The 23,553-nt window shown below is 34.0% G+C and overlaps 1 protein-coding gene across 2 annotated transcripts in view; it reads right to left on the minus strand.

The window, feature by feature from the left end:
- The window catches only part of ATRNL1 (attractin like 1), a 789,020-nt gene that overhangs the window by 609,934 nt on the left and 155,533 nt on the right, over positions 1–23,553 (minus strand). For both annotated transcript variants that reach the window (XM_030334763.1, XM_030334762.1), the window contains exons 14-17: positions 19,654–19,786; positions 15,318–15,499; positions 9,870–10,083; positions 7,184–7,372 (exon numbers count right to left, since the gene is read on the minus strand). In XM_030334763.1, the coding sequence (XP_030190623.1) occupies positions 7,184–7,372; positions 9,870–10,083; positions 15,318–15,499; positions 19,654–19,786 (718 nt within the window). The remainder of the gene's footprint in view (positions 1–7,183; positions 7,373–9,869; positions 10,084–15,317; positions 15,500–19,653; positions 19,787–23,553) is intronic.

A 23,553-nucleotide genomic window follows, 5' to 3' on the forward strand; every position in this document is an offset into this window, starting at 1 on the left:
GGGCAGACAGAAGGATGACTAGGCAGAGCTCAGAGGATTTTTAGGCAGTGAAACTGCTGTGTATGATACTATAATGATGGATACATGCCATTATACAACTGTCAAACCCCACAGAATGTAGCACACCAAGAATGGAGCCTAATGTAAACTCTGGACTTTGAGCAACAGTGATGTGCCAATGTAGGCTCATCACCTGTAGCAAATGTACCGCTCTGGTGGGGGATGTTGTCAGTGGGGGAATTAAGCACATGTGGGGGCAGAGGACATATGGGAACTCTCTATATCTTCCTCTCAAAATTTCTGTGAACCTAAAACTGATCTAAAAAATAAATTGTAATCAATTTTTAAAAAATTACTTTCCCTAACTTCCCTAACTTCCATGAAAAAAAATGTTTAAATTGAACATGTATATAAACCTGCCAAATACTGAAAGAAATACAGATTTGTCAGATGTGTACTATATTCTCATGTTTCCTATTATTCCATTTTCACTGTATCAATTTAATTACATTTTATTTGAACATTTATATATTAAGAACTAAATCTTCTATTATTGCTTTAAATAATCTCCTTGAAGTTCATTTTCACAAATAGAATAACAAATATTTTAAGATAAATATATAAATTATTAATAATTGCAGTTATTTACAAAGCTTTCGCAGAAAACATTAGGCAAAAATGTGTCTGAAGACACATATTTCTTTCTTCAAATTGTGAATTTTAAGTAATAATATGACAATATTATAACTGAAAAACACTAGGGAATATTATAAAACCCATATTTGTTTCTCATTAGCAAAGAACAGTTTCCTTCAAGTTCCATTTACTAGGAAACCTCAAATACCACTGAAACAAATTTCTGAAAGCAACATAAAATTTATACCATTTCTAATATAGTTTTATTTATAACTATAAGAATGCTTTTACTACTGTTAAATGTTTAGTGAAGGACTAGACAAATGTACTAAAAAACAATAATATAAATCCATTACATATAATACTAAAAAGATATAAAGTTAAATGTAAAAATATGACAAAAACATTGCCCATAAGCTGACATATTTGCAAAACAATAACACTCAGCTACTTTTAGCACTCAGATTTTGAGCAAGGATCTGTATTCCCAATCTCTGTTTTATTTCCTGGCATTTCCTCATTGCTCATTAAACATCTGCTGGTTAAAACCAGGGAAAAGAAAGACATAATAGAGAAGGAGTTTGTTTCTCACAAGGAGTAGATTACTACAACGTCCAAAAGATACAGGGTCTCCTTGAAGCAAAGTATAATGCCCTTCTTCCCACATGAATAAAGGGCATATAATTTACAGGGCTGTGGAACAAACATAACTGTTACTGGACATCAGCTGCACAAATGGGTTTCGGATGGCCAAAGAGAAGGCAAGGCTGACAACAGACCCAACAGTGAAAGACAAGACCCAAGGAAAAGAAAATTCCAGCAGGCTAGACTGCTCAAGAACAAGTACAAAAAGTTGAAAATAAAATTCTCAACAAATCAAAATCAAGAAAACAAAGAGTCAAAAACAAAAGATATAAAAGCAGAACTTGACAACTGATCTAACACCCCTAGCGGACAACCCTACCAACAGCAGTTATTGTAATCAAGTTCATCACTGGTGAAGGTGCAATTCATTACCTGTGTTTAAGTAGTTAATCATGTTTTATTTACCTTCTCAAAAAATGCAGTTACAGTTTTTATAGTGGAACTACAAGGTTCTCAAAAGCATTACTTCAAATAAATACAAATCCCCAAAGAAAAAACCAGGAAGAAGAATCTGAATCATAACAAACAAAGAGATGGAAAAAACAAGTGAATTTAAGACATACTGAGATTTATCTAGAAATTCCAACAACTGTTTTAAGATTGCTAAAAAGAGTAAATAGGAAAAAAACAATCTAATGATTAAAAACCATTTTTAGCACATAAAGAAAGTAGTCATCAGATTCAAAGAGCCAATGGGAATCTTTTTTTAAAATCCAACTCAATTAATGGAAAACTGAATTGAAATGAGTTGTAAAATTTGGAATGCCAAGGATAAAGAGAAAAAAATCTTAAAATCTTATATTTCTCAAAGAATTTCTTTAAAAAGAGGCTCCAAAAATTAATGAAAATCAAATTCACATGAGAATTCTCACTCACAACACCAAATGCTACAAGGTCTAAGGAAAGAATTACTTAGAACTACATATCCAGCCACTTTATCATTCACATGAACATAAAAAATACACTTTAGACATGAAAAAACTCAAAAACATTACTAGCCATAAATTTATTTGGAAAGAATTACTGAAGACTGTTCTCCAAAAGGTAAATAAATGAGAAAGAAGATATGGAATACAAGAAAGATTTGTGAGCAAAGAAGACAACTTAGATTTTTTCCTTTTTTTAATTTAAATATTAGTTAACATACAATGCAGTATTGGTTTCAGGAGTAAAATTCAGTGATTCACCACTTTCGTACAACACCCAGTGCTCATCACCACAAGTGCACTCCTTGGTACCTCTCACCCATCTAATCCATCTCCCACTCACCTCCCTCCTTCAACCCATAGTTTGTTCTCTATAATTAAGAGGCCCTCGTGGTTTGTTTCCCTCTCTTCTCTCCACCCCCTTCCCATGTATTCATTTGTTTATTAAATTCCACATATTAATGAAATCATATGCTATTTGTCTTTCTCTGACTGACTTATTTCGCTTAGCATAATACATTCTAGCCCCATCTACATCATTGCAAATGGCAAGATTTCATTCTTCTTGATTACTGAGTAATATTCCTGTGTGTGTGTGTATACATTATATATATATATACATAACATATATATACATTATGTGCATGTATGTGTGTATATATATATACATATATGTACATATGTATATGTACATATACATATATGTATACACACACACACACACACACAAACTTCTTTTTTTTTTTTTAATTTTTTTTTCAACGTTTATTTATTTTTGGGACAGAGAGAGACAGAGCATGAACGGGGGAGGGGCCGAGAGAGAGGGAGACACAGAATCGGAAACAGGCTCCAGGCTCTGAGCCGTCAGCACAGAGCCCGACGCGGGGCTCGAACTCACGGACCGCGAGATCGTGACCTGGCTGAAGTCGGACGCTTAACCGACTGCGCCACCCAGGCGCCCCTCAAACTTCTTTATCCATTCATAGTCAGTGGACATTTGGGATCTCTCCATAACTTGGCTATTGTTGATAATGCTGCTGTAAACATTGGGTTGCATGTACCCCCTTTGAATCTGTATTTTTGTATCCTTTGGGTAAATACCTAAGAGTACAATTGCTGGACCATAGGGAAGTCCTATTCTTAGTTTTTTTGAGGAACCTCCATACTGTTCTCCAGAATAGGTATACCAGTTTGCATTCCCAACTACAGTGCAGGAGAATTCTCCTTTCTCTGCATCCTTGCCAACACCTGTTGTTTTTTGTATTGCTAATTTTAGCCATTCTACCAGGTGTGAGGTGGTATCTGACTGTGGTTTTGATTTGTATTTCTCTAACGATGAGTGATGTTGAGCATCTTTTCATGTGTCTGTTGACCATCTGGATGTTGGCCACGTGTCTGTTGGCCGTCTTCTTTGGCAAAGTGTCTCTTCATGTCTTCTGCCCATTTCTTAACTGAGTTATTTGTTTTTTGGATGTTGAGTTTAAGAAGTTCTTTATAGATTTGGGGTACTAATCCTAAATTATCAGATATGTCATTTGCAAATATCTTCTACCATTCTATAGGCTGCCTTTTAGTTTTATTGTTTCCTTTGCTGTGTAGAAGCTTCTTATCTTGGTGAAGTCCCAATAGTTCATGTCTTTTGTTTCCCTTGCCTTCAGTGACATGTCTAAGTAAGAAGTTGCTCCAGCCATGGTCAAAGAGGTTTCTGCCTGTGTTCTCATCTAGGATTTTTAGGGCTTCCTGTCTCACATTTAAGTCTTTCATCCATATTGAATTTATCTTTGTGAATGTTGTAAGAGATTGGTCCAGTTTTTCCAACACAATTTGTTGAAGAGAAGATCTTTTTTCCATTGGATATTCTTTCCTGCTTTGTTGAAGATTAGTTAACCATAACGTTGTGGGTCCATCTCTGGGTTTTCTATTCTGTTCCATTGATCTATGTGCCTTTTTTTTTTAATTTTTTAATGTTTATTTTGTTTTTGAGAGAGAGAGAGAGAGACAGAGCATGAGCAGGGGAGGGGCAGAGACAGAGGGAGAGACAGAATCTGAAACAGGCTCCAGGCACTGAGCTGTCAGCACAGAGCCCGACACAGGGCTTGAACCCACAAAATGCAAGATCATGACCTGAGATGAAGTCAGATGCTTAACCGACTGGGCCACCCAGGAGCCCCTCTATGTGTCTATTTTTGTGCCAATACCACATTGTCTTGATGACTACAGCTTTGTAACACAGCTTGAAATCCAGATTCATGATCCCTCTAGTTTTCTTTTTTTTTTTTTTTTTTTTCAGGACTACTTTGGCTATTTGGGGTCTTTTGTAGTGATATACATATTTTAAGACTGTTTACTCTAGCTCTGTGGAAAATGCCGTTGGTATTTTGATAGGGATTGGATTCAATGTGTAGATTGCTTTGGGTAGTACAGACATTTTAACAATGTCTGTTCTTCTAGTCCATGAGCATGGAATGCTTTTTGATTTCTTAATACCCTCCCAATTTCTTCCCTAAGTGTTCTATAGTTTTCAGAGTATAGATCTTTTACCTCCTTAGTTAGGTTTATTCCTAGGTATCTTATTGTTTTGGGTACAATTACAAATGGAACTGATTCCTTGATTTCTTTTTCTGCTGCTTCATTATTAGTATATACAAATGCAACAGATTTTTGCATTTTGATTTTATATCCTGCGACTGCTGGATTCACGTATTAGTTTTAGCCATATTTGGGTGCAATCTTTTGGGTTTTCTACATATAGCATCATGTCCTCTGCAAATAGTAAAAGTCGGACTTCTTCTTGGCCAATTTGGATGCCTTTATTTCTTTTTGTTGTCTAATTTCCAAGGCTAAGACTTCCAGTACTATGTTAAATAGTAATGGTGAGAGTGGACATCCTTGTCTTGTTCCTGACCATAGGGAAAGGCTCTCAGTTTTTCCCCACTGAGAATATTATAATTCATATATGGCCTTTATGATGTTGAGGTATATTCTACCTCTCCCTACTTTGTTGAGGATTTTTATCAAAATTAGATGCTATACGTTATCAAAGGCTTTTTCTGCATCTGTTGAGAGGATCATATGGTTCTTATCCTTTCTTTTATTAATGTGATGTGTCATGTTGATTTATTTGTGAATATTGAACCACCTGTGCAGCCTAAGAATGAATTTCACTTGATCATGGTGAATAATTCTTTTAAGGTACTGTTGAATTTGATTTGCTAATAGCTTGTTGAGAATTTTTGCATCAATATTCATCAGGGATATTGGCCTTTAATTCTTTGTAGTGAGATCTTTGTCTGGTTTGGAATCAAGGTAATGCTGGCTTCGTAGAATGAGTTTGGAAGTCTTCCTCCTATTTCTATTTTTTGGAACAGTTTGAGAAGAATAGGTATTAACTCCCCTTTAAATGTTTACTAGAATTTCCCTCTGAAGCCATCTGGTCCATGACCCTTGTTTATTGGGAGATTTTTGATTACTGATTCAATTTCTTTGCTGGTTATGGGTCTGTTCCAGTTTTCTATTTTTCCTGTTTCAGTTTTAGTACTGTGTGTTTCTAGGAATTTATCCATTTCTTCCAAATTGCCCAGTTTGTTGGCATGTAATTTTTCATAATATTTGCTTATAGCTGTTTATATTTCTGTGGTGTTGATTTTGATCTCTCCTCTTTCATTTGTGATTTTATCTATTTGGGTCCCTTCTCTTTTCTTTTTGAGAAGTCTGGCTAGGGGTTTATCAATTTGGTTAATTCTTTCAAAGAACCAGCTCTTACATTCATTGATTTTTTTTAAATAAAGGATATCCGGATGAATATATACTTGAACTCCAACTTTTTTAAGGTGATTCTGCAACTAATTGTGGTTGTGGAATGGGGACTCGTGGGCACCTGCAGAGCATATTATTCTCGAAAAAAATTATAAAGTCTGGATCAGTCACAGGAGGTACAGACCCCAATTAGTAGGGCATAAATGAATGGATTCAACATTGAAAAGCAGGCGGAAGCAATGGAAGTAAAAATAATCCTTCCTACCTTCTTATTACAAATCTGAACAGACTAATTAATTCATGTCCCTGTTGGAAAGGCATTTTTTGATGAGCTCCAGTTTCAGAGGTAGACTGTGGAAAGATAAACCATATTTTTTGCTAGCAAAGAGCTGAGACCAGTAGCTTCTACATCTTCCCAAGCCAAAAACAAAAAAACAAAAAAACAAAAGTTGCATGTGACCTCAGATGCCTAGAAGGACACCAAGTGCTATCAGTAATGTTGTGCAATCCCCTTGGCAGCAGCACCCTGATGAAATTTGTCTTTGCAAGAAAGGCCGCTCATAACCACACAGTACCCATATCATACATTCAGTCAAGTGCATCCTCCCCCTACAGTCCTTACAAAACATGAGACCAGCAAGGGGCAAGATCTTCTCCTGAAGTAAACCCACAACAAGTCCAGCACTGCCCTGCTGACATGACTCTCCATGTGATGCCAAGACTGCATCCTTCATTTATAGTAGATGTACTACCCCTGATATGCTTGATATTCTCGCCAAAAAATGCTTAACTTAAATCTAATCACGAGAAAAGAAATTAGACAAATCCAAGTTGGGCCACTTACAAAACAACAGCTATAGATTCTTTAAAACTATCACAGTCGTGTAAGCCATGGGAACTGTACTAGATTAACGGACACTACAGAAGCACAACAAAGCAGTATGTGATCCTTGAAGTAGCAAGCACTTCCGAGAAGTGTTACGCTATCTACAACACAGACTCAGAGTTAGGGAGACCACAAACAAGGCAAAATGTAAATATATAGGATAAAATAATTAGTAGATTTCAAAATGACAGTATAACTTAAGTGTGGGGTTTAGACCACCAATAGGTTTGAAAACAGTTAACTGTAACACTTTTTTCGCATCTTTCGAAAACTTCTTCAAATGTTCAATTTATGATGCCTTTAAATGAAAAAGTCACTCTGGATAAATACTTACGAGAGCAGGTGGCAGTTTGCCACTCCAGACACTGTCCGTATGGGAAAGAAATGATATAAGCATTGGAGTCAACACATCGTCTCGTGCTACTGCACCACATACACTCCATGCCATTGCTTGTACAGTTGGAGCAGGACGTCCTTAGAGAACACGGCTTTTTGCATGGCCTTGCATTTTGATTTGGACTAACTGGAATAAATCAGCAAATATAATTAGTTTATTTGTTAACTGTATTTTAACACAAGTAGATGGGTTTCATTTGTCTTGCTGTTTTAGGGAATGTTTCAAGTAAGCCAAGTGTGGGATAAAAATTATAGCCAAAAATACATGATAAGGTGAATGAAAATAAAGATGAGACGTCATCTCATCTACTTAGTAAATTTATTATCAAATTTGAACATTGTAGTTCTTTGGGAAATTTCAATCCTTTATTAAGTACATAAAATTATATAATTTAAAACCTTATAAACAGAAATGTAGCACATGACCTGGTTTTCTAGCTTTGGCTAAACACAACATACACTATCATACTTACTTTCTTGTTACAATTTTTTCCATAAACATTTCATATCTTATCAAAACAAATGCCCTGTCAGTGAACATGTCTCTGATATAAACAATTAAAATAAAACAATATACTATAAAATCTTTACATGAAATATAATATACCTATTACGATAAATATTTTTTTAATATTACCAAGAATGTGAAGGAACTAGAAGCCTGTACATTGCTGGTGGGAATGTTAAAATGATACATCTTTTATGACAAATGGTATGGCAATTCCTCAAAAAATTAAGCGCAGAATTACCATATGATATAGCAATTCCACTTCTGGCTATATGCCCAAAAGATGTGAAACTGGAACTGGAAAAGATATGTGAACACCCATGTCCACAGCATCAGTACTCACAACAGCAAAAGTAAAAGTAATTCAAGTTTATGCTGACAGATGAATGAATAAACAAAATTTTTATGTACATATAATGGATAATTATTCGCCCTAAAAATGGAATGAAATTCTAACATATGCTACAATATGGATGAACCTTGAAGACATTATGCTAAGGAACGTAAGCTAACCATAAAAGTTCATACACTTTATGATTCCACTTATATGAGGTACCTAGATTAGTCAAACTCATAGAAACAGAAAATAGAAGGTGGTTGTCAGGGGCTGAGGGAGGGAGGTACAGAGAGGTATTTTTTAATAGATATGGAGTTTGGGAAGATGAGAAAGTTCTGGAGATGCTTGGTGTTAACTGAGGCACTTACCAACACTGAACTCTACATTTAAAAATGGTAAAAATGGTAAATTTTATGTTATGTATATTTTACATAATAAAAATATTTAAAAAGAGAAAACAATATTCCTTTCTCACTTAACAAAAATCCATTCCATGACAAATACCATATGATTTCACTCAGATGTAGAATTTAAGAAACAAAACAAATAAGCAAAGGGAGAAAGAGAGAGAGAGATGCAAATCAAAAAACAGTCTTTAATTATAGAGAACAAATGGATGGTTACCAGAGGAAATGGGGGTGGGGGATGGGTTCAATAGGTGATGGGGATTAAGGAGCGCACTTGTGATGAGCACAGGGTGATGTATGGAACTACTGAATCACTATATTGTACATTTGAAACTAATGTAACACTGCACGTTAACTAACTGGAATTAAAACAAGAAAAAAATAACGTACACTTCTAGCATTTTATACTGGCTAATAAACCAAATAAAAACTTATAACACAATCAGTACAGGTTTGGAGTTTGAATTCCATAGCCAATATAAAAAAAATTAAAGGTCAATCACCACAAAATGACATATAATGCAAAAAAAAAAAAAAAAAAAACCCATATAACAGAAAAGTTCCTTTTTACTTGCCAAATGAAATAGATCTGTAAGATGAAAATAATTTGAAATAGTTGTTATTCTTAAAAACAAAACTTTCTGGGGTGCCTGGGTGGCTCAGTCGGTTAAGCGTCCGACTTCAGCTCAGGTCACGATCTCGCGGTCCGTGAGTTCGAGCCCCGCGTCAGGCTCTGGGCTGATGGCTCAGAGCCTGGAGCCTGTTTCCGATTCTGTGTCTCCCTCTCTCTCTGCCCCTCCCCCATTCATGCTCTGTCTCTCTCTGTCCCCAAAAAAAATAAACGTTAAAAAAAAAAATTAAAAAAAAAAACTTTCTTCCAAACACTATTATTATAATAGACATAAACAAAATTATAATAGATTCTTACTAGACTGCAAGTAACTATAACCATAAATTCATAATCTCCCTATTTCAACCAAGAAATAAAAATTGTATAAAATAATAAAATTTTGTTATTTCCACCAGTTAATGCTGAGGTCACTAAGAGTATAAGGGGAATGTGGGTCAAGATAAAATTTACCGAAAAATAAGAAATCAACATCATAAAAAGATGGTGAGGGGCACCTGGGTGGCTCAGTCGATTAAGTGTCCAACTGGGCTCACAGGTCATGATCTCACAGTTCATAAGTACGAGCCCCACTTTAGGCTCAGATCCTCTGTCTCCCTCTCTCTACCCGTCCCCTTCTCAAAAGTAAGTAAACATTAAAAAAAGTTAAAGATGGTGAAAGTTACTTCAGGCCTCTAGGCTATCACACATGGAAGAGGAGTTAGAAACATAATATTTTTAAAGAAATATTAGTTTACCACTTACCGACAGGCTTTTCACAAACAAGGCCATCTGCCATAGATGTACAAGGATTAGCTTTTAGGCCTGCCACTGCAGCCTTTTCTAGATAGGCACAGAACCCAGAATCATTTGGTTCACCAGGAAGCCACTGTAATGTTGTATTTGTAAAAGGAGACATGTCTTCCCATCCCCAGTAGGATATATTGATCTTGCGCAAGCCTACCCAAGGTGATACTTTCTGTAAACAACAACAAAAAGAACATTAAAAAACAAGTTGCATATAAAAATGCCACCATTTTCCTCAGCAAATGGTTCATCATCATTAAAAATTACATCTAAAAACATATAGAACTGCTTTTCTAATGACCAGGGGTAATTAACAATTCCAGCACATTTTGGAGAATGATATAGAAAGAACCCCATTTTTAAAACATAGATTTTGTGCTCAAGCTACATGACTGGGGTCAATTATTTAGCCCTTGTGAACCTCAGTTTCCTCTTCTACAAAATGAAAAAATACATGTCTGATATAAATACCTACCTGATAAGGCAAGATCACTACAAAGTTAACATACTGCTGCAGCTACTGCTGTTACTGCTACTGCTGCCATTACTGCTCCTACTGTTGCCAATTTAATCAGTCATGGAGGTAAGAATCTAAAGCGAAGTTGCCATTACATGCACAGTGAGAAAACAGGAAACAAAACTAACAAACTATATGTAGAGGTGAGTGGAAACTTCGTAACATGTTCACAAAAGAACTCAGAAGAATAACGCCTCTCTCCTGACTTAGATTCTACTGGTACATCAGGACTTTCATGTAATTTTAGATGAAGTTATGGGTCAGTAGGAACCAACCAGGCACTGGGGTTCACTACAGCAGACTTGGAGCTAGGGTCAGCAGCAAAGTCATGTGCTCACTTCACTCTCCTTCCCCTTTGCAGAAGTTATCTCTCACCATGCTTCACTGCCCTGCATAGGCTTGGGGGCGGGATGATGAAGGTAATGTGAAACTGTCCTTTCTGATTTCTGTGCTTCTCCCAGGTGCTAGAATCTCTTACCTAGATTCCCTAGTTCTTGTAAAGGTATTTTTGTATATGAATGGTTCAAACCAATGTTCTATGGGGGAACAAGTGCTGGGAATTTCCATTCTGTCATCTTGCTGACATTATTCCTAAACACTTATACCTTAATATACATAATATATTTATTTTCTAAGTTACTAAGTTAATAATATTATATTACAGTGTGAGGTGACTTCAAAACTCCACATCATCCTTTTTACACTGTGGACTGTCAGGGTAGATAAAAATATGTATCTGCATTTGAGTGTTTAACAATATACAAATAAGATGTAGATATATAGATATAGATAGATATAAATATATAGATATCTCCCGTGTTTACTCTAAATATGCTGTATAAATGGTCCTAGAGAACTTATAAAGATAGCTACAGACCTAGAAACTTTCAAAGTGTATAAACATAATAAATTTCACATAGTAAATACTCAGCAAATTATTTCTCAGATACAATTAAAATATCCTATGCATATTCATTATGACAGTCGATCTCCTACCACCTAGTAGAGTACTCCACACATAGTAGGTAGCCAATAAATTTTGTTAACCAAAGTTCATCAGAACAGGTATGGTTATTTTCCACCATCCAATTGCTGAGACAGAGATAGTATTTAATAAATGTTTCTAATTATAAAAATACACATGCTACTTTGTCTTGTGATCACCATAGATTTCACACATTATTCTGAAAGATATTTTGACAACAAAAAAGCTATGACATTTTTACAGTTCTTGATAATAACAGCAGGAGTCAATCCAGCATAGATATTTCAGATTAATGATTGTGCTTCACGTTACAGCGACTCTGTCTACATTTCCAACTATCTGTAGGAAAGACAAGTCATTTAAAGTAAAATATTACTCCCTAACTCATCATGATAAGAATCTGAGAGGAAGAGGAAAGAAACAGAAAAATGAAGCCGTTGATAAAACATTGAAAGTAACTATTACCCAGTAAATGAACTGGACAGGCAGTTGAAAATAGAAGACAAATTATAACATTATGAAAATTTACTGAAGCACATCATAAATCACTGCAACATTTCATTAGCCATTTCCGATAAGTAAATGATTATTTGACCCAGAATATTTCTTTCAATTGCCTGAATTTGTCTGTCTTTATTTGCCAAGGGAGGGTTATCTAAGTGTATACAAGTGGAATGACTCAGGATATAACTCATTTTACATAAAGGTATGCTTAATGGAATGTCAACTTGCAGAAGCTTCTACCTTTGCAACGCTGCTAAAGCTCAGCTTTCTAATGAAACAAAACCTTCTTCTATTCTAGAGCGCACTAGTCCACAAACTCTCAAATCTATGTTCACCACACAGCCAACGTAACTGTTAGTACAATCTTTATGATTTATAGCAACAAGCAAGAAAATTGAGGAACACAAGAAACCTTGAAATGCACAACTTCTGAACTTGCACATTTCAAGACTGTAGTGTAAAAACTAAAAATACTACTTTTTAAACAAGGAAAAAAAGCAACAGAGCTCTAATGCGGAATACTAGGACTTTCTAAAACTCAAAGACTGTGGATCTACCACTAATAAGCTCTTTATAAGCGACACAATACAGAACTAATTTCCAAACGTTATTTGTAATTGTCCCCCAATTTTGTGATTAAAGAAATAAAGCCCCTGGCATCACAAGAATATAACAGATCTTAATTTATGTTATATGTTCCATACAATTAAAAAAAATTTACACATATACCTTTTCACATTTTTCTAAAATATTTTTTTTTTAACTAATTCGTGTCTCTCTTACACGAAACCACATACATCTTACCTTCAGGACGTTAGGCTGGTAGCTCTTAAGACAAAGAAAAGAAAAAAAAAAAAAACCATAGGTGTTTCTCTTGCCTCCTTAGAAACATCTTCATGTGCTGGCCAACTCAACATCCTCCAGAAGTTAGCTAGGGCATTACTCTAGGAAACTCCTTAAGACCACATCACTAATTAGATATACACTCTCTTTCTTCATATATCCCATGTGCAACTATCGTTATAATTATCACAATACAGTATAATTGTGTTTGTCTTCCTCACCAGTAAAATCTTTGAGAACAGTGATGGTCTTTTAATTTCTATTCTCGGCAAGCCGTAGATTGCCAAGTACATTGAAGGTGCTCAATAAACATGTACCAAATGAATGAATACTGGCCCATTCTTCACAGAAAAACAGCTACAATTCACACAAAAATGATTTCACAAATTAATCTGCATACAAATTTGGTAAGTTTTTTCTTTATTCTATTAATATCAAGCATATGATAAATGACAGCTAACAAATATACTGTGATATCCATTTCAAAATTTTGAATATTTATAAAAACCAGTGATATAATTAATTTAACCACTTTATTAAAGCCTGGAGCAGGGCTTTGGCTCAACAATTAGAAACCCACATTAATAAGTTAAATCATCTGATATTGATACTCATAAGAAGTATACATTCTGATATCACCAAAAATGTAGGCAGTAACAGTGAAGTGATGTCCATAAAAAAATTTCAAAAGTGAGTGTCCTTAAGTCCCCTTAATTTTTTGTAACATTTATGAAAACTGTTCTTATATCATGCTTTAAACACCAGATATATATTCCTCTGTTATGAGTAAAAATGAAATCAGTTACCCATTCAGTTACCCATTCTTCATCATAAATCAGGAATGATCTGAAGAGATTAACGGTCCTAATACAACTATCCAGGGCGGTGGGGCCAGGGTGGCAAGGAGAATTTGTCATTCACCATGGAAAAATTAAAATACTCTGGGGCACATCCTTTTCCACAATTAATATAAGTATTAACTATTCATCAAATAAATTCATTTAGATACCTACGAATTCTAAATAATGATTTCTAGAAATAGTAGTAACAGCAGCAGTCCAAACAGTGATACCAAATAACAACCCTTAAAATGCAAACAATAATGATAATTACTATAAACACTCAATAAAATTTATACTCTTTACATGCATTATCTCACTTTTTTTTTCACAATAAACATGCAAAGTAGCTATGATTATTACCCCTGTTACAGGGCTGGAGATATTAACTTGCTACTAAGTTTTAAAGATAAGCAGTACGTCCAATTCCATGCTCTACATCACTTTGATAATACTGTCCTCAATGCTTCTTTAAAATCAGCTATACCAAGAAAACATTATGTATTTCTATGGCAAGTAATTGGTAACATTTGCTCTAAAATAGTTTCAAGCCAAAATTGTCTCCTCTGTCCTATATGGAGTGGAGTTCTGGAGTATCAATAGTGTATTTGTCCAAATAAAAGCCATAATTGAAGGTCAAAATAAAGTTGTTGAAATCTGGTGTAATACAGTTTCACACATTCGTGAGTAACAGATGTATTAGAGACATACATCCATTAATTGTATAGAAATTATGCCACTTTGTGCATTATTTACCATAGGGTGTGTATGTATATGTATGTATATATTTATCTTCAACAGTAGGCCAAAACTAATACAAGTTTCAGATTTAAGGTATATATTATTGTTTAGTCTTATCACTTACTTGATCTCTTTTGAGTTCTAATTTTATTTTTGAAACAAAATGCAGAAAGCTTCTATGATGCTATGACAGTTTATATTAGTATATTTCAATTAAGCACATGAACTAAATAAAGTTTCTCATAACTAGATTTAGTAAATTATTTCCAAATCTCCTTACATAATCTACTCTTAAGGGTTGACTATATTTTAATATCCCAAGAATAGAAAATAAATACTGTAAATTCCTATTAGAAATGTCTTATAAAATAATATCTTGATACAATTTTCAAAGAAATACTCAATTTTTTACAGAAATATCTTCCATAAAACTCCCTGAAATATTGAAACTGTTTCTAAGTGTTGTACGTTCCAATATCTTCCACATACTTTACAAACCGGTTTTTGTCCTGCTAACCTTTATTACATTATTTCAAGCAAATCTACACCTAGAAAATCGCATAATTCAAAAACCCAACTCACAACACACATACACATTCACAGAAAAATACATATAACCAATGTGTTGGGTCTAGTGTTTTAATTATAAGGGACATCTCAAATTATGAAGTAATTACACTCCAAAACAAATTCTTAAATTTATGCACATGTATTTTAAGTATATTTATTCATATGAAATGACTTCTTGGTAAGAAAATGCAGTGGTTTACTGTGTAAAACCAAGATGTGTAATTTAGAAAACTTTATTCCCAAATACATATACAGAATAAGTCCACTGCTAATTGATTTTTGCAGTCAGTTCCACTTTACTTCCAAGATTTAGTAAAAATAATTTATTTAGAAGCAAAAAGAATGAACCATTGCTAGTAAGTATAGGACTTTCTGCATATTTCCATAATATAAACAAGAGTTATTACCTGTTGTGTATACTTCTGTATTTCATCCAGAACAAATTCTACTTCTTTTGAGGTTGTTAATGAAGCAAGATTTCCACTAAGATTATAGCAATAAAGTTTTGCATTGTCATAGCTTTCTCTACTGGAATTGATTCTAAGACAAGCATCACCAATATGATTCCATCCTTCTCCACAAAGATGAGCTAGTCAAAAAAAATTATATCTTATTTTTAGATTATCAAAAAGCATTTATATTTTTCAGTTATTTTAGAATTCTAAATACAATTTCTATATTTGTTTAAACAACTTTTAATGATAAAAATTTTAAATATATCAATATAATTTAAAAAACAAAACTTATCTAATAGTTTGGTGGAAAAGAACAGAAGATCCTAATTTTTTTCTTTAATTCTTAAGCACAATATAAGCTATAGCTCTATAATATCTGTTAAAATGTGTTGACTGTTTGCAGGGTTTTTTAGTGTACTGGTATACGGTATGTTAACTAGTAAAATCACTACTGTATTTACATCCCCGGGTCCAGCTTACAATATACAAGATCACTTTAAAGAAAAATAACCAGCATATAACAAGCAAATTCAAAGTTATTCCTCTTTTCCAAATCTAATTTCCACAGTTCAGGTATACTATTTGAAAATAAGTTGGGTTCTTTGATTCTTTAATTATAAGTGTGGAGAGAGAAGTATCATTTATGTTTAATAAAGAAGCTATAATCTTTGCTTTTTATTTATTTTTAATGTTTATTTATTTTTGAGAGAGAGAGACAGAATGTGAGCAAGCAAGGGGCAGAGAAAGAGGGAGACACAGAATCCGAAGCAGGCTCCATGCTCTGAGCGGTCAGCACAGATTCCAACACGGGGCTCAAACTCAAACCGCAAGATTGTGACCTGAGCTGAAGTCAGATGCTTAACTGACTGAGCCACCCAGGCGTCCCATAATCTTTGCTTTTCGATGTTTATTTTTAAACAGCTATGCAGGTCTTTCTAACATTTAAACACACTATTCAATAATAGTGGTTGATCCTTATAATACAAGTTGAACTTAAAAGAGTGCCTATTGTCTAAACCATATTTATAAACACATTATAAAGTTATGCTCTAGCATAACTAATTAAGACTGAAGTGCTTCATTAAAACACTGATCTATAAAATTTGACTACATTTTAGTTTCCATACCATATTACATATATCAGTGCCTTCCGCCCTTTCAGCTTTAGATGGATTAGTACAAACTTTATGGAATTGTTCTAAAGCTGCAATTCTCAAACATTTGGTCTCAAGACCCCCCCTTTTTTTTCTTAAAAATTATTGAGGACCTCACATATCTTTTCTGTAGGGATTTTTTATCTATTGGCTTTGATCATATTAAAAATTAAAACTGACCATTTAAGAAGATATTTATCTATTCACCTAAAATTGGAATTTAAAAATGCATTACAAACATAGTCCTCCATCTCTTGGGGTGTTTTTGCCTTTATGCTATACACAGGCCCAAAGGACATGTATCATCAAATTCTCTCCCTGAGGGACAGCAGCCGACAGTTTAGGACAATGGCATGAAAAAAATTAAGATGGCCTGATGAATGAATAGAGGGATGGATAGACAGAGCAGGGATAAAGCAGAGCAAAATGTTCATTGTAGAATCTAGGGTAAGGGTAATGGGTCGGTGTCCTCTCTACCATTCTTTCCAGTTTTCTATATGTTTGAAGATTTTCATGATAAAATATTGGTAGATAATCATTTCAACTTAAAATAAATAGTGTATTTTATTTTACAAGAATTACAGTATCCAAAACAAACAAAAATTAAAAATAGTGTAGCTGCTGTATATTTTTGCAAATCTCTTTAATGTTGGTTTAATACAAGACAATTGTATTCTCATATCTACTTCTCCAATCTATTAGAATCATGCCTTTAGAAAACTCCAGAGTAAACCCATGACAGAATGAGAATTTAAAAAGCAAATAATATTTTAGTATTACTAGTTTTGACCTCATGGACCCTCTCAAAGAGTCCATAAACAGGGGCCTCCTGTTCTTTAATAACTGCTGTCTTACTGAATTGGGTACCATGAACAGTACCTAGAACACAGTAATCTCTCAATAAACTATAACTGTCATTTAAAAAGATTGTTTATAATACTTTTATTTTCTTTTTCAGGCTATTCCTATAGCAATCTACCTTGTCTTCTGGAATCCAAAGTACCTAATTACTTCAAGGAAGCAGTGCAAAAGCTTTGTTCAGTTATGGCTTTTTTTTTTTTTTTACCTTACTGAATCAAGGAAGGATTTAAATTTCTTTTGCATGTCTCCTTTTGTGACAAATACCTAGGTGAAAAATCATACAAATGGACACAAATACATGTGTCTTTGAGACTAAACTAAAGTATAGGGCTGACCCAAATGTTTTTATGGTTTAGGCTTTTATAGTATTGAGCATCAACTCAGCTTCAGAGTTAAATGAAAAGCAGTAAATTTTTAAAATGCGTTTACTGAGATAAATGCAAATTTCCGAGTTTATATGAGATCAATGAAAAAATGCAATTCACAAATGTTCCTAGAAAAGTGCAACAGAGGGCGCCTGGGCTGCTCAGTCAGTTAAATGTCCGACTTTGGCTCAGGTCATGATCTCACAGTCGAGTTCGAGCCCCACGTCGGGCTCTGTGCTGGACAGCTCAGAGCCTGGAGCCTGCTGCAAATTCTGTGTACTCTCTCGATCTGCCCTTCCCCCACTCATCCCTGTCTCTGTCTCTCAAGAATAAATAAACGTTTAAAAAAAATTTTTTTAAAGTGCAACAGTATAGACAGTGTCCTCTATTTACAGCATTCACTTCCTTGAGACCAGCATAGGGAAAAACAAACTATACCTAGTTGGTTGCTTAGTAAATATGAATGTAGAACACAGGAAGTTAGTTTATAATGCATTTTATATTGTATTTGTTGTATGGTATTTATTATTCTCCACAGAAATAGCCTGGCCAAGTGGAGCCCTTATACCAAATCAAAATTCTTTCCTGGGCAATGTATAGATAACCACTTATTTTTCCAAACTTCCACTGGCAATCAAATTCTCTTCTTCTTAAAGCAATATTCCTTTAAACATATACATTATCTGTGTTGTCAGCACAGAGACCAAGATGGGGCTTGAACTCACGAACCATGATTATGACCTGACCAAAATCAAGAGTCAGACACTTAACTGACTAAGTCACCTAGTTGCCCCTTGTGTCCAAGATTTTTAAAACAACATTGTAAGTATTTTTACTGATCTACATGTTGATTTTAGCATTTAACACTCAGATATCAATGCTACTTTCAAGTTTCGTATCACCTCACTATTGCTTCTCAAAACCTGGCTGTTCATTAATATTCTCTAATTTTTTCAAAGTGAACACACACATGCATGTATCCTGTTTAAAACTTTAAATGTCAGTATATAAACAAACCTAAAATTTACATAAACATTCTAGAATCTTAATGGTACTTTGAAGGCAATCTATTTTTATTTTATTACATGAACTTCCAAGCATGACATAAATCCTATGATGGAATTTTCAAGGACGTTTAGAATTACGTAAAGTTAGAAATTTTTCTCTGAAAAATATAACAAAACAATCAAAAACCATGGAATACAGAAAAGCAAAACACTGAACTGAAATAAAACAACCAGTTAATAGTTACATCTGCCATTTACAAACCCTGCAACTTTGAACAAGTCCCTAAACAATGTATGTCTCACTTACCTGTATAACAAGAAGATGGAACTGGTTTAAGTATCTATATTACTTTTTGATTTTCTAATTTTATCTTTTATATTTAAAAGGAAGAGTACTCAGGGTTTACTAGGAAGAATGATACGTGTAAAAAATAAATTAAAATTGCTTTTTTTTAATGGACTTTGCTCTGGTTTACATAACTTAGATTCTCATTAAATCATATAAAACTTATTACAAATGTTATAATTTATAATAAAAAGTAGTAAAAATAGTTCCCAGAATTTCAAAGATAAGAAGCAAATCAAATAGATCAAATGTTAACATTTATTAAAATCGGGATATTAGCCTGAGTGCTTATTATTTTCTATATTTTTAAGACAGAATTTTTTAAAATTATAAAAAGATTCTGATCAAGTCAATAGTATTATTATAATAAATAGAGAAATCATGAACATCTTAAAGAACTGGAAGGAAACATACAAATTATTTTTATGGAAACAATGCTATTATTACTCCAATATTATCATTTATTTGAAACTGGAATGTCTTAGTAAATGCTCTTTACTATAATGGTATTCATCTGTAGGCTATAAAATTCATTTACTGAACTGAAATCTTTACCTGGTAAAGCCTGGCATTCTTGCTGTCGCTGATCCCACTGGCAATTCAAGTTGAGCGAACAGCTTTTACAGCTGGTAAGTTTGTTACAAATCTGCTCATTTCTCACATGACATTTGGTATAGTTTTTCACGGACTAGAAAGTTAAGAGATAAAGCATGTTATTTTTTACCTCTGTATAGCAATGATTTTTAAATGTCAATGTATATATAAATCACCACGTGAATTTTAAAGTTCAGATTTCTGGGGTGCCTGGGTGGCTCAGTGGGTTGAGCATCTGGCTTCGGCTCAGGTCATGATCTCGCAGTCTGTGAGTTCGAGCCCCGCACTGGGCTCTGTGCTGATGGCTCAGAGCCTGAAGCCTGCTTTGGATTCTGTCTCCCTCGCTCTCTGCCCCTCCCCCGCTCATGCTCTGTCTCTGTCTCTCTCAAAAATAAATAAACATTAAAAAAATAAAAATTTTAATTTCAGATTTCTAACTCCAAATCCAATTCTACTGAATCAGAATGTCTCTTACTCATTTCTTTAAACTATAACTGCTGGAACTAGAATATATGCTTATTGGAAATAATTTACAATTTCCACAATCTGAAACAAAAACCATCAAATGAAAACCTACTCTATTAAATCTGATAACAAGCTTCCAATTCAATAAATAAGGTCAATGCAGAGTCATTTTTCTTAATGATCACATGGAACAAAATTCTAGTTGTAATAAAACTATCATGCAATAAGTAGAAATGATAAGTAGTAAAAATTGAAGAGATGATAAACATAAATTATTTTCTCAATAACTCAAACTAATGTTACTGTCACAGGCACTAAATAATAATTTTGGTCAACTGACATTTCTCCTGTATCTGTCATGTTTCTTTTATGGTGACCGCAAAGAAGCTGAAGTTACACTTTGATCAATCCTACTATACAGCGTAATCATATGTCAACTAAATTCCAGTATGAAGAGATTAAAGATTAAAGGTCAAAAAAGAAAAAAATGGGCAACATAGGAACTCTGCAGGTAGTTCCCTACACACAACAAGGTTCAGATACTTCACATGATAGTATTAATATGATAAAAATTTTTGGCTCAATTCTTTCCATGACTCTTGAGAAAAACCACAAAGGACTTTAATGCTGCATCTGTGCTCCACTTCAATCTTCATACACACACACACACACACACACACACACAAATACTCACCTCAAGCTTTCTAATGTAACAGAGCTAAATATTTCTTTTCAGTCAATAAAGTTAACAGTTAAAATTTACTTATAACTACCCCACATATAAAAATGGTTAAAGCAGGGTGCCTGGGTGGTGGTGTAGTCTGGTAAGGGTCAGCCTCTTTTGCTTTCGGCTCAGGTCATGATCTCATAGGTTCATGAGATCCAGCCCTGTACTAGGCTCTGTACTGACAGCACAGAGCCTGCTTGGGATTCTCTCTCCCTCTCTCTCTGCCTCTCCCCAGCTCATTATCTCTCTCTCTGTCTCTCTCTCTCTCTCTCTCTGTCTCTGTCTCTCAAATAAACTTTAAAAATGGTTGAAGCAACTTTTATCATCTTAGACAATTTAAATGTCACCCACCAAACATTTATTTATAAACTTGGGTCATTCCCATGTAAAATACAGTGCAGTCACCTCCATTCCAGAGGTGTTAATTCTGTAGAGCAAATTACATATACTATAAGGTAACAGATAAAAAGTAACTAAATAGTAATTAATGTTACAGCTTTATTCATCCTAAGAAAATCAGAGAAGCTATTTTTATGTTTTTAGTGTTTTATTTATTTTTGAGAGAGTCTGAGTGGAGGAGGGGCAGAGAGAGAGGGAGACAGAGGATCTGAAGCGGGATCCGGCACCCAGGGCAGCAAGGCCAATGGGGGCTCTAACTCACGAACCAGGAGATCATGACCCAAAGTGAAGTCCAATACTCAACTGACTGAGCCACCCAGGTGCCCATATTTTTTTAAATCTCAAATTATTTAACCACCACATTTTCATTCAGAACATATATACTTTTATTGTTACTTTTCTAATTCGTAGCTTTGTTTTCATATGGAATATAAATCTTAGCACTATTCTATATGATAATTAGAGTATAGTCCGAAACATTTTTCAGCTAATTGAAAAGAAAAACAATTACTTGAATCATCTGGTAAATAGAATAACCTATAAAAATGACAGGATGACGGAACAACTGAACAAAAGGAAGGAATAACTATTTCATGCCAGTCTTCAGACTAACAATGGCATCGTTAGAGTCACCTTCCAAATAACTGTACTGCTCTTCATTACAAACAGTATATTCATTTGCTGACACTGAACCAATATAATAGATGAAATCACACACAGGGCCAATTTAATCAATGATGAAAGAAAGCTGACTGTTATTCTGAAACATGGCTGGTATTTTTGGCCTAACAAACCAGATAAAACAATCAGATATTTGAGCTGTTAGTGCACAAAGTATGCAAGATGAAGTAAATACGACTAAGTAATGAAATAGGGTATCAATGGACATCATTACACTAAATCTCACAGACCTTTCTGTAACCATTAGCATTTGGTTTAGCTTAATCACCAGACGTCTTTATAAAACCGTCTAAAAGACATTACATCAAAGTCTAAATTACAAGCGAGTACCATCTGCTCGCTTATACTATCACACCCAGTGCTTTCCTTATTAACATAGCATTCTAAAAAAATAAAATATAAACTAAAGGTCACTTTATGAAAAGACTACTTGATAGCAATTTGCATAACACATTTTTGAGATCGTGTATTTTCATTTAGCGTAAATGTCTAAACACAATGTCCAAACCCAGGGCTGTCCAACAAAGCTTGAAACACAATATGCTTGCAATTTTTATTTAATAACATTCTCCATTTTATTCCCTTATTCCCATACTTTATTTTACTTAACTCCTATATCCACATTACTCACTAATATAAACCCCCATTAGATGAATATTAATACAAATATAAAAAATAATTCAAATTTTCAAAGCAGAGTCATACCATACTAACATTAAAAACTCAAATAAAATTGAAGTATATCTGTTATCAAACCAACTCATATTCCTGGTAAGTATATACCAACACAATATGTATGAAAAAAGGTTTCAGTCAGGTAAGTCAATAACTGAAAAGTTTCCCTCCATTTTTAATTTTTGAATGTTATTTTAGAATAGAATCATAAAGCAAATATTTTGAAATATGACTATATACTGAGGAAAATTTTTGATGATACAATAAAAATTTCTCACTTAGTTTTCAAACTCCCTTTTCTTTACCTTTTACGTCTGCATGCTATCTTAAAAAACAGGTCAATACTTTTGGTGATTAATAAAAATTCAGAAAAAGAAGTATGTTATATTTAGTTGAAACTTTGTAAGCACATTATATAGTTATTTTAGCAGTAGCCCAGTAAGAGAATCTTTAGTCCTACCATACACAGTTTTTAATCCTTAATCTTATACTTGTTAATACTTTTTAAAATTTTTCTTTCAATTTGTTGACGTCTTCTTCAAAACTTGGGACATTTTGATTCTACCCACTTAAAAGGTAATTTTTGCTGCTTTTAATCCATTTTCATCTACCAAAACGTTACTTCATAATTTTTCCAGTTGTCTACCAAAGTACGGTTTCTCAAACTCATCACTATTGACACTTTGAGCCAGATAATTGTTTTCGGTGGGAGAGTTCATGCATTACAGAATGTTAACAGCAACCCTTGACTCTATTAGATGCCACTTGTGACAACAAAAATGTCTACACACGTTGCCAAATATCCCTTAAGGCACAAACTGCCTCTGGTTGAGGACCACTGACCTAAAGACAGATAAAAGGCAACTACCCTTGTCAACCTCAGGTTAAACTTAAACGCAAGCATGCAAACAAAA

Source organism: Lynx canadensis, chromosome D2 (genome assembly GCF_007474595.2).
Source record: "Lynx canadensis isolate LIC74 chromosome D2, mLynCan4.pri.v2, whole genome shotgun sequence".
Taxonomy (NCBI): Eukaryota; Metazoa; Chordata; class Mammalia; order Carnivora; family Felidae; genus Lynx; species Lynx canadensis.